This window comes from Motacilla alba, chromosome 4 (assembly GCF_015832195.1).
Source record: "Motacilla alba alba isolate MOTALB_02 chromosome 4, Motacilla_alba_V1.0_pri, whole genome shotgun sequence".
In the NCBI taxonomy this organism is placed as follows: domain Eukaryota; kingdom Metazoa; phylum Chordata; class Aves; order Passeriformes; family Motacillidae; genus Motacilla; species Motacilla alba.
Window position 1 is genome coordinate 18,462,922 of NC_052019.1, and position 11,962 is coordinate 18,474,883.

The 11,962-nt window shown below is 38.9% G+C and overlaps 1 protein-coding gene across 1 annotated transcript; it reads right to left on the minus strand.

Moving 5' to 3' along the window:
• Positions 1 to 1,432: 1,432 nt before the first annotated feature.
• CCKAR (cholecystokinin A receptor) lies at positions 1,433 to 8,615 on the minus strand. The gene is made up of 5 exons (XM_038135655.1): positions 8,190 to 8,615; positions 7,202 to 7,453; positions 4,863 to 5,124; positions 3,129 to 3,256; positions 1,433 to 2,497 (listed from the first exon to the last, which is right to left on the minus strand). The coding sequence occupies exons 1-5, from the start codon at positions 8,311 to 8,313 to the stop codon at positions 1,971 to 1,973; spliced, it is 1,293 nt and encodes a 430-aa protein (XP_037991583.1). The 5' UTR covers positions 8,314 to 8,615; the 3' UTR covers positions 1,433 to 1,970.
• Positions 8,616 to 11,962: the final 3,347 nt, after the last annotated feature.

The following is an 11,962-nucleotide window of genomic DNA, read 5'->3' on the forward strand; positions in this document are numbered from 1 at the left end:
CATAAACAACAATTTTTAAACTATTGCCTATAATTGATCCAGGCTTTCAAATGGTATAAAATACTTCACAAGTATGTTTTCTGCTGTCACTGTTCCACATAAATTCTAAAGCAGCTAAGTTTGTTCCTTCAGTTTCAACACACAGGACAGGTTTGTAGAGGGTCTCAACATGTAGCTGTAAGTGAAGTTAAATTTTAATATTATTATTAATTTCATTTTCATTTTATTGCTATGAATTAAATCCCATAATTTAATTTGTTGGGTATTTGCAAAAGGTCAGATTGACGTCAGCAGTCTCAGCACTGTTCCAGGAGCAGTGCTACTTTATTAAGTAGGCAGGCAAAACGTTTCTATGGATTGTGCATAAATAGTGGTTAGAATTTTTTTTTAATTTCCTGTCTGTGGACAGGCTGGATGGAAAAAAAATATTAGCCAAAGTTGTGTCCTAAGTTGTTAGGGTAAACCATTTCAGGCAATAACTGAGTGCAGAACATGGATCTGGGTCCTGGAACTCACAGTATATTTCTAATTTAAAATCATTCTGTAAAGAGATCAGATTTTCCTGATTAAAAACCTTGAGAGGGCTTATATTTAATATCCACATCTACATTCCACGCTGTGCTCAAATTTAATCTCTGTCTAATAACAAGGGTTTATAATGATATTGATTCAGCTAGAAGATAGAAACATCTCCAACAGGATATTTTCACAAACCAAAGTAAGTGATGTAACTTCTCCATCGGAGTTCCACAGAGCAAAGGACAAGACCCGAACACCCACACTCACCTGTGTGCTGCACAGGAAAGAGACTGGATTCTTGCTAAACAAAGCACCAATAATTACATAATTCAAAGCTGTTTCAAAGCTGTTCTACTCCGTGTTGAATCTGTTTACGTGTAGTAAACATGAAAGTGTGTGTAGTTGGAGAAAATAGCTGCTCCAAAGTTTAGAAAAACTGTTCTCTGACCAAGCCTTTCAGCCCTTGCTCTTTGTATCTGCTTTTTTTGCCATTCTGCACTCAATGCCTTTATTTCCATGTTGGCAGTGCCACTGAAGTGGCTGTGAACATATTTGTGAGATGTGACTGCCGTGGGCACCAGCCTGTGTCTTCAGTACTGCCTGTTCAGTAAAACACCTCTTTGCTTTATCCCAAGCATTTATCACTGTGCTTCCTGCTGTGGAAATTTCCACACAAGCCTTTGTGGCTCCACTTAGACCCCACACTTGCATATGTGGGTGCTTTCAGCTGCACAGAAGAATGCCATTTCTTTCTCCTGGTTCTATGGGGTTTATAAAAGTGAAAAATACATTAAATTATGTTAATTTATGCTATTGCCTGAGTGAAGAAAGCATTCTACCCACAAAGCCAATGATATTTATTTTAATTTTATTTTAAAAAAAGAAATTATATTACTTAAAAGCATTGATTTCACATGGACAAGCCCATTCTCACCGCCCCAGAATTCCCATGAGAGTGATACCAAAATTATCTCAACCTGTATTAGCTCAGCTAAAATAATGTGAAAAGATACTACAAATATAACAGAAAGATTTTTGCTTATGAGGCATAGCTAGTGAAGTGAAGACTGCATTACATATATTCATGTTTGAGGAGAATCTATTTGTATCTTGGAAATATCTTAAGACACTCAGAACTGCATCTGAAAACTGAGCAAAGCTGTTGATGTAGAGGACACCAATTTTTGCAGTGGAATTTATTACAAATAGAGCAACTTCTAAGGCTTTTCATAAAGTCCTTTATCTTCAGAGCTCTCTTCCTCCTTTGTACTTTCAAAGGGAAAGTGATTTAACACTCATACAGTGATAGCATCAATTTCCCATAAAATTCTTGCTGTGTTTACTGTCAGCTGAAGTGTTTCATTAACTCAGGACTAAATGGCATTCAGCTGATGCCACAGTCACGTTCCAAGCCCAGCCAATTCACCACTCATTGCCTCCCCTGCTGCAGCTCAGGGGGGTGCAGATGCAGACATGTGTGTGTAAGAACACTTGGAGAGGGAAGCCCTTGTTGTTTTCCCCTCCTCCTCATCAGCAGCCTCTCCCCGTGTGGCGGGGGGCTTTTGCCTGGCACAGCAGGTGAACGTGGCTAGGAAGGCCATGCGGAAGCGTTTGTTCATGAAGCAGTAAATGATGGGGTTCACGCAGGCAGAAGTGTAGGACAGCAAGTGGATGAAGGAGATGGGAGCCCCCGAGAGACGCCGGTCAGCGGAAGCTGTGTCGAAGGCGCGCCAGGCATTGACGCTGAAGATGGGAGTCCAGCAGATGAAAAACAAAACCACTATCACCATCAGCATACGGATGACAAGTTTCTTGGCAATTAAGTTGGCAGAAGAGCTGTTGCTTCTCACTCTCTCTATTTTGTTATGGCTCATAGCAGAGAGCTGTTGCAATGGCATTTTCCTTTTTCTTTTGCTTTTGTTGAGGTAACATCCATCTCCATCCTCATATTTGGCGCTGCAGGTACTTATTCTTCTTTCTGTACATATAAAGTGCTGTTTAAATAGTTGGTAAAATACCTCTGAACAGTCAGCCAAATAAAAAATGAAGAATGCAGTCTAAATCTAAATAAACAACATAATTCATAGCTGAGCAACTGTTGCAAAGAAAGCACTGGCCTGCTTCTGAGTCAGTCATGTTATCAGCTGCTCTGAATCCACTATCTCCCAATATTCTCACATCTTACCTGTATACAAACTGATGTAAAAGGTGTAGAATGGTGCAGAAAGTTGCTTAGTCCAGTATGGACAGAAGACAGTTTTCAGGGTTATATGCTTCTACTTTAATTTGACAATTTTCATTGTGACATTTACTGACAAAAATGGTCCTCATCCATGGCCAGAAAAAAACCCTTGGTATTTCTATAATAAACAAATTAGAAATTTAACATATTCTGCCCAGAATCTTTGCACAAAAGCCATAGGTGAGGTTTATTTGCTAACAGCAGAGTAACTGCAATCAAGAAATGTGGCTGGCAAGTTCATGACATAACTGACCATAACGATCATTTTTGCAAGTAGAAAGCTTTCCTTTTACTAGCCTCAAAATGACTGCTTGTATCTTCAAATGTAACTTTAAAAACCCCACCCCAAACCAAATTGTTTTGTTACCTCGTGAAGATTTTCTCTGGCTAGTATCAAATTTTATTCCTCTGTAGAGTTCCAAAGAAATTAGACCATATGCAATCATCATTATAATCCCAGGAATAAGAAAGAGTGTGAGTAGCAGGAAAGTGTACCTAAGGAACCAAAAGACACACTGAGAATAGGGAACAGCAAAAAAACAGAAAAAGTCCTTTTTATACAACTGAGAATTGGGGAAGACAGGATTTCAAGATTTTTTGAATTTTTTTCATGCCAATACAAAATATCATTTTGACACCTCAGAAATTTGAAGCTTCCTACTTCTTCTCCTGCTTCCCTCAGAAAGGTACAGCGGGAAAAAGACTATAATGGCTGAAAACTGTCTTTCATCCCACCTATGCAGCCCAGAGGAGATGGGCACTCCCACAGTAGTTAAAGGGGGCAGAAGTCCTCTCTGCCCATGAGTGGGACTCCCTGCTGTAACCAGATGAGCCTCAGATGCTCTGTAGTTTTGGTCAATGTAAAAATTGCCTTGCAGAAGCTAAATGAGCACCTGCTGATTCTTAAAGGGGTTCTTGGTACGTTAAAAGTATTTTAATGGCTGGACTCAATGATCTAAGAGGTCTTTTCCAATGAAAATTATTCTATTATTGTGCTTCAGAGAGATCTGACTTCCAGAGGGCTGTGGCACACATGGGCAAAAACCCAGCCACAACATGGATCTTCTTCCCTGGAGCCATGAAGAGCTCCTGAGGAGGGATTCCAGGACTGGCAAGCTTTTTCTAAGGAAGCAGCTTTTATGTGGTTTCGCATAGGCTACTCTTCACATCAGCTTCTCTGATGTGGCAACAAGCTGGGAAAATAATGATGTTTAAATGCATCCATGAGCCTGTGTCTCTCCAGATCCCTGTGACTTTGGTGCAAACTCAGTAACACATCTGGGAATCTGTAAGGAGACCACAGAGAAGAGAATTTTGGCCTGTACCCTTCCTCCTCCTGCTGCCAAATACCTGAGACTACTACTGAAAGCATTAACACAATTACTCTCTTTGTGGATACACCATAGCAAAATGGTGCAGACTTTTTTTTTTTCCCAGTTCCAACTGACCTTCAGCATCAAAAAATATCTTACACTTTCTCAGTGCCAGTCAGTGTTTAGTCAACGTGCAAGGACATCATGTCTAAGTACTATTGCTGTTTGATAGTGCTGCTGTTTACCCTGCCTGGATGTGTAGAACTGGGAGCATGTCTCCCCACTTCTCTCTGCCCCTATTCTCCATAAGCAACCAAAATGTTTCCCAAAAAGACATTTGCAGCTTCATATTCTACTTCTCTGCTGTGGAGAACCTTCAAACAAATTACCAGGCAAGGCAGCACACAGGAGGGGCGTGTCTGCATTTCTCAAAGATAAATAAAGGATTTCTCTGAGAATGTTGAAGTTTATGTGTAAATGAGTGAAAGCAGTATTCCTACTACAAGTGACAGATGCTTTCTTTACAGTGACAGTTGGGACTTAGCAGACCCTGGTATGAGAATCATTGCCATGTTGGGCAGTCTTTCCTAAGACAAGGGAAAAGTCATTCAAATGTCAAAACGTAAGCAGCTTAAAAATGCTGGGGTTTTCTTACATCTTAAATAAGAATGATAGAGTGTAAACATTTGCTGAAGGTTAATACTTGATTTTCCGTAGGCTTATTGCTACCATGAATTCTCATTTTCCAGCAGATAATTACACATTTACTATCAGTCAGTTATTCTTACCAAGACTGTTGAATGACATCGCTTGGCCACAGGAGCCGACACATGTTTGCTGTGGTGTTGTTGTACTTGGTGAAAGGTACCAGTTTGCTGTAGATTGGGTATGGTGACATGATAATAAAGGACACACACCAGGTCGCAGCAATCACTCTCAGGGCGTGAGATTTTGTCTGCCAGACCCTGGACTGCAGTGGCTTGCAAATGGCACTGTATCTCTCCAAAGATATGGCAACCAGGTTGAAGGTAGAGACACTTACAGAGACACCTATGCATATAAAGTAAAGAAAAAGGTTGTCCTCTTGTTTTAAAGGTTATGCTATGTTCAAATGGTCCTGCTAGCTTGCTGTACGCATACAAAATTTTTTAAATACAGCAAACTATTTATAAGCAAAAGGATTTGTAAACATCAGTCTGATGAAGTCAGTGAAGAATGTGTGGGCAGTGGGTCTAGGTCTCCAGACTGCTCCAGACTGATCTTCCTGCTCTGCGCTTCTCTTACTCCCAAAGTCCAAGAAAAAAAATACACACTGTCAAATCATAAAATTCTGGTAACAGGGAAAGAAGACAATTTTACTCTTAATTCTTCTCTTCGTTACTGCGGTTTGCTCACTAATTGTACTGAAATTCAAACAAAGCATTTGAAATCAGTTAATTACACTCTTGACACAGATGTTCACAGTTCCTTTTTATTGTTTTAATTTTTATGAGTGTCCTGCTTGACTTGTGATCTGATTTTCTCATTCAAGAGAGTTAAATCTATTACAACTTTTTAATTAGATGCTAATGGAGTTACAAACAAGGAGAAACAAAGTAATGAAGCAGAATCTTTGTCCTTCAAGTATCCTTAATTTCTTCTGTTCATATTTTATAAAATATACTGTGTTTCTGTCATTGAAGTGCCCAAGTTCACCACTGTCAAATTATCAATATTTCTTCTCAACTTTGCCACAAATTATTCTTTCAGTGAATGAGCTTTTATTTGTCTTTGTGAATATGTGTCAGACTATAAAATGCCAATATTGGTATGGTTTGCTTTACAGAAATCATCTGTAATTGAAAATTTGTCTTTCTACATCTTAAAATGAAAAATTGAGCACATTTGATGCAATAGCTGTCAGTGTCTGTGAGGTGATGCCTCTGTTACCTGGACATTTAGTGGGAATCTTCTCTTTCTGACTCTTAAACAGCTTCATAATGAGAAACTTTATGTTGGTCTATTTCACTGGATTTTTAAAATAAAGTAATTTACACTGTGTGCAATAAGAGGAAGATGACAATGCTTCAGTAATGTTTTAGGGTATTTTTGCCAGCAATTCATTATAATTGTTTAAACATGGCCTTTAGTTTTATTGGTTTTATCTACAAAAAGATGTTGATTTCCCATTCGTACACTTTATGTGTGTACTTTCACATTACATCAAAGTTCTCAAGGGCATGGGTTGAAAGGGGACCTGAGGTTTCTGTAATCAACTAAGGGTCTCCCAAAGGAACAAAAACTTTACACAATGTTCTCCTTTTTTCCTTTTATTTTCTCTTTTTCTTTCTTTTTCTTTTTCTTTTTCTTTTTCTTTTTCTTTTTCTTTTTCTTTTTTCCTCTTTTTCTTTTGTTTGGTTGGTTCTGTTTTGTTTGGTTGTTTTTTTTGGTTAAGAAACAAGCAAATGCAAAGGAAATATTAAAGTGAGACAAAAAAATCACTTACACACACATACGTAACCCAGGCATCTCGAAACTCCTAGATCCTGGCTCCACAACCAAAAGGAGTATGTCAAGGCACAAAAAATAATGCTTATTAAAGTCAGCCTCTAAAATCTATATCTGTGTTTTATGGTATTCTGGTGAGCTCTGATCACACCTGGTCTGTCTGCAAAGAGTACTTGCTCCAACTTCAAGCTCTGCAAATTACACCTGCTTTGGCCTATTTCTCTTTTCTTTTTTAGTTATCACTGCTGCCAAAAATCTGTGGGTAAAATCTGCCCTTACTGAGAGTGTACAAGCCCATCATTTCTGGTAGGTGATCTGAACACTGATAAGAATCTTGTCAGTGATGGCTAAGCAAGTGCATGTACTGGGTTCCTCATTAAAGTTTGATCATGCAACATCTTCACATCCAGCAAAACACTTCTGTATGTCATTAAAGTTAAGTGTGTGTGTGCCTCAGTGTTTTGCTGGATCAGACCAAGGACACCAGAACCATGAAGATTTACATTACAAAGTTGTTTCTTTGTAATACTGGTAACTTCAATGGTGGATGGAAACAATCAGCCTCTTATAGATCTTTAAATTCCTTCTCACCTATCTCATTAGTCAATCTTCAAAATAAGTATAAACTTCCCAGACTTACCCATGAAATAAGTGGCAGTTTTGCAAACAGCACTTCCAAATATGAAATCTTTTAGCAGGTTGGGAATGAGGGTGAAAGGCATGCAGAAAAGGCAGAGCATCAGGTCACTGACTGCTAGTGACAGCAGAAAGGTGTTGGTGACTGTTCTCATCCGCTTGTTTCTTATCAGCACCGTAATCACCAGAATGTTCCCCAAAATGCTGAGCAGAAATATCAAGCAATACAGCAGAATCCGTATTATCTGATGCAAATCTGAAAATTGCCACAAGAAAAGATCAGTTACACAGTATCCAACTCAGATTAATATTGTATATTTCAACCTTTAAGCAGAAGGTAAAAGCCTTTCTGTACTCAATTTTATGAAGATTTATGTCTTTACACCAACACAAAATCAGTAAAACTGCTGAAATTCTTAAATGTATTTGATCTACCTAAATTGCATAGCATTAATCTACAATATAAGCAATACAATGTACATTTGGAGAGCCGAATACAACTTCTTAAAGCATGTGCTTCTCATGCTACTGACTGTGCACCACTTACTCACCATGGGAGATCCTATTTTATGCAGAAGTAAGAAAAGATCAAGCAATCAAAAGACATTTTAATATATGGATTTTTTTCAGCTTCAGAGTGCTATGATTTCATATTAAATCACTTTCATACATGGTATCAGATCACTCCATTGTTATTGAATTGAGTTAAAATCATGCTTCGCCAAGTTCTTAGCAGAGATGTTTGCATTTTGTGCTCCAAAGTGCTACTGTTTTAGTGTTCCATTATATCCAAGTCTTTTCCTTATTCAATTTTGAACTTGGGAAACCAGCACATACTAAATTTTTTGCTGCCTGTTTCTCATATTAACTTAAAAGCAAGCAGTTGATTTTGCACTCTCTCAGAGTGCCTTGCATAGCTCTTTCTTTCTGTAGTATCTCTGCATCCATCTAGAACTAAAATTGCCTGGAAAAAATCAATTTTCCATACATACCTTTAGAAGGATAAGGTGCATCATCCACACAGAAAAAAGTGTCATTTTCCAAGATGATATCGCAGAGGAAATCAGTAATGTTGGTACCATTTCCAAGGAAGGTACTAGCATCAACTATTTCCATTCTTCAGTATCCACAGGTTAGCTTTGATGAAGAAGAAGGTGGGTTTGTAACTATCTGCCCATGCTTTCAGTAAACAAATGGTTTCTGAATGAAGTCTTCAGAAGGAATAGAAGAGAGGCAGCTGTGCAAGGCAGCTGTTCTGACTCTCCAGCAGGAGCACCCAGCACACAGAGTCCTGTTCTGGCTGAACAAGATTTATTCCAGAGGCACACACGGCCGTTCAGAAAAGCAAAGCGTGTGTGCACATACACACTTGCACGTATGCACACACACACACACACACACACACACACACACACACACACACATCCCCCTGGGTACTTTTTAGATCCACCCTCTTCTGTTACTGCACTACTGTTGGGATTATAAACAGGCTAGAAAAAGATTACAGCATTAACCCCTTGCAAGATTGCTTCTACTCATGTCTCTGCATTATTTCTCCGAGCTGGCCTGTTAGGTCACAACCTATAAATGAGACCCAGTGAGTGAGCAGAGTGATAAATCTGTCTCTCAACTAACATTTAAAATGGTAAGGGTTGCTTAATAAAAGGGCAGAGAAGAGAAAAACATAGTGAAGATTTTACATTCCTTACATGGAAATTATTCTTGTCTTCATATTTTTCAGAGTAAACTGAAGATAGGGTAGACTCAGAAAAATAAAAGCAGCTACATTTATCTCAATTGGCAAAGTGCTACTCTCATATGAAAGTGCCGTACGTGCCCGATCCAAACCCCAGAATGTCAACAGAAAAACTCACGAATTTCACATAGTGGATCAAATCTTATGAAAGTATGTTAGAATTGTCAGTTAATATAAGCAGAAGCCTATACATTTTCTCTGTGCAATAACTTGTATATGACTTGACAAACTTGATAAACCTGATAAATTGTGGCACATTAGTTACACAGCAGTGGAAAACACAAAGATCTTTATGGCTTAGAAATTCTGCTTTTTTAATAAACATCATCCTCACTGGAGTTTTCACAGAGTCGTGGGCTTTTACTTTCCAGTATATAGCTTGTTTATGGCCAGAAATGCAAATTAATATTAGAAATTAATCTCTACCGTAACTGACTGAAAAACTAATTTCACATTTTAAATCCCTTTTACTTAAAAGCAGAGCAGCAACAGGTTCTTTGTAACAAATCCTGACCCCTCAAAGCTGATATACATGGACTGGAGAGCCCGGCTTTCTCTTCCAGTCTTGCCAGCTTTGCTTCATACTACAAATAATGGGAATAGGTATGTAGGAAAGTAGATTGAAAAGTTAGCTTGGCAGTTCTAATTTCTCAATTATTCTTTGTACCTCTGGGAGTCCTGGCTGCTGCTGGCCATCAGTGGCCATACCACTGCATGGTCCCACTGACTCCCTTGCTCTCAGGGTGTGAGAGGCTGGCCAGGGCTGTGATTAACACTGTGAAGCCAGTGCGGATCTCTCGTATCAGTCTCAAAGATATGTGGGACAGAGTGAAGGACCAGCTTCCCCAGGACAGCAGGGGCCCCTCACTGAGCCCCAAACCAAGGCATGGGCCCACTTCAGTGTCAAGACATGCTTGCTATTAAGCACATGCAAAATGGATGAAGCCAATGAGGCCAGCAGCCATGGCTGGAGGCTTCACAGAGTCGGCAAAAAGGCAAACTGAACCAGGCTGCACTGGACACAGCTGGCCTCGTGCACTGTGCAGGCAGCAAAGGGGCTGGATCACAGTGGTAGGAGACAGCAGGTGCAGCACAGGCTTGAAGAGCTGAGGGATAAGTACTGAGCCATGACTAACTCCAGAAGGTACTAATTTAAACCAAAAGCAAGAGCAGAATGTGTGAGGGAATGATATTCTGTGCAAAGCCCAGCAACAGTGGAGTTAGTGTTTAAAACAAACTGGATCACCTTGTTCACATGTTCAGGACTCCGAATATATAAGGTACAGCTTTTCTCTACAAATTTGTCCAGAGATTTTTATCTGTTATTACAGTTCTCATCAGTTTTCCTTCTCTGAACACCAGGCTTACAGATTGGTTCACAATTCCAAGGGTTTAGTTCCCCTGGAGTCCTTTTTAAACATTGGCATCACATTTACACAATTTTTTTCCCCTGGCAACAACGTAATTCTAAACAATAGATTGCACATCATAGTTAATAATTTTACTATTTCCTTTAGAAGTTCTGGATGAATACCATCTGGTCCTGGGCTGAGCTCGGTTCAGCATCTGCTAGTTAAATTGCCAGAGTAAATGAAGAAGAATTTGCTATGAACTCTTGACTCCCATTTTGGAGTGGATTTCTGCATGAAACATATCAAGATCAAAGAGTTTTGTTTTTCTAGGCTTTTATTTTGCATAGGTTTACTCAAATGTACAGCCACTAGTCCTCATGTTTGAGCTGTTCTGAGTTGCCTTTATAATATCACTTCTCTCCACTACATTTAGCTAACTGCTTGATAGATCGCTCTCCATGCAGATCAGTATCATCTCATTGTCTCCCTGAAAGTTTCAGGAGAGATAAAAAGGAGGCTTTAGCAAAATGCTTGCTCATTGCAGATGTAATTTTATCATTTAGGAGAAACAAAAACCCAACTGTCTGTCCACTTGTACTTAATCGTGCATTATTTGGGATGTTGAAAGTTTTACGCAAGAACTTCTCTGGAGCTGGCTGTTTTATTAGCAGCACTGATTTATTAATAAAATTGTTTTTCAATTAAGAAATAATTTAGGTATCTTAATATGACTGGGTTGATAGTTTGGACAAAAGTATACCAAAATATTTTTCCCTATATTTGAAGGGGGCTTGCTAATCTGTGATAATAAAAGAATTTGCCTCTTTTAATTCCAATCTTAATCCTTATCTCCCCTGTAATGTCATATGCTGAACAAATGCCCTTACAGCCAAAACAGTTGGTGTGCTCTGCCATTTCCTACTATCTATATGTATCTTTTGTCAGCCAAAACTAAACCACATCAATTCACAGTTACCTCATTCTTTTTTCCTGAAGAGTACTCTGTTCTGTTCATTCATTAATTTGACAAAGATCTTAACTTAAACTGAAAATCCACTTGTAAAATTATGAATTTGGAAAAGCATATCTGTATCTGGTGTCAAATTTACAAATAGGTTTAAGTTTATCTTAGGTTAGACTTTACCAGGTCTTTTTTGTCCTGACAAGTGAAGTTAAATAAAACAATTAAAAAAGACATATATGGAAAGTCATGGTCTAGTTCTGTTCAGATCATACTGATCTGAACTAAATAATATAAGGATGAAATTTACTTCTGAGCACCTTGTTGTACTATCAGTCACTTCTGAAATCCCATTCACCAACCATAGATGGGATCTAAGACAAACAAGGTGTTCCTGCTGCCCCTGCAGCGCTTCTGCAAAGGTCACGTATTTCACGGCATGTTGCTTAATCTCTGGAAGATTCCACAGGTCTTCAGTGATGAAATTCTTGTATTTAGGTCATGTTATTACCAAGACACATCTCAAGGTATCTTTTAAATTGTTTGGGGGTGACCACTTTTCATTGTTTTGAAGTGCAAATTCATAGTGTTTGAACTTCCTGGATATTTGCAGTACCATCTACGTGACCTACCTGTAAGATGCAACACAGCTGGTCCTGATGCCTTCTTGGGCATCCAGGCAGCCTGTCCTACCAC

Bases quoted from the DNA above. Each gene is read 5' to 3' on its own strand.
- CCKAR (XM_038135655.1), bottom strand. From the start codon at position 8,313: ATGGAAATAGTTGATGCTAGTACCTTCCTTGGAAATGGTACCAACATT. The intron at 5,125-7,201 runs GTAAGTCTGGGA...TTATATGCATAG, and splicing joins AACTGCCACTTATTTCATGG to GTGTCTCTGTAAGTGTCTCT. The intron at 3,257-4,862 runs GTAAGAATAACT...TTGGTTCCTTAG, and splicing joins GATGTCATTCAACAGTCTTG to GTACACTTTCCTGCTACTCA.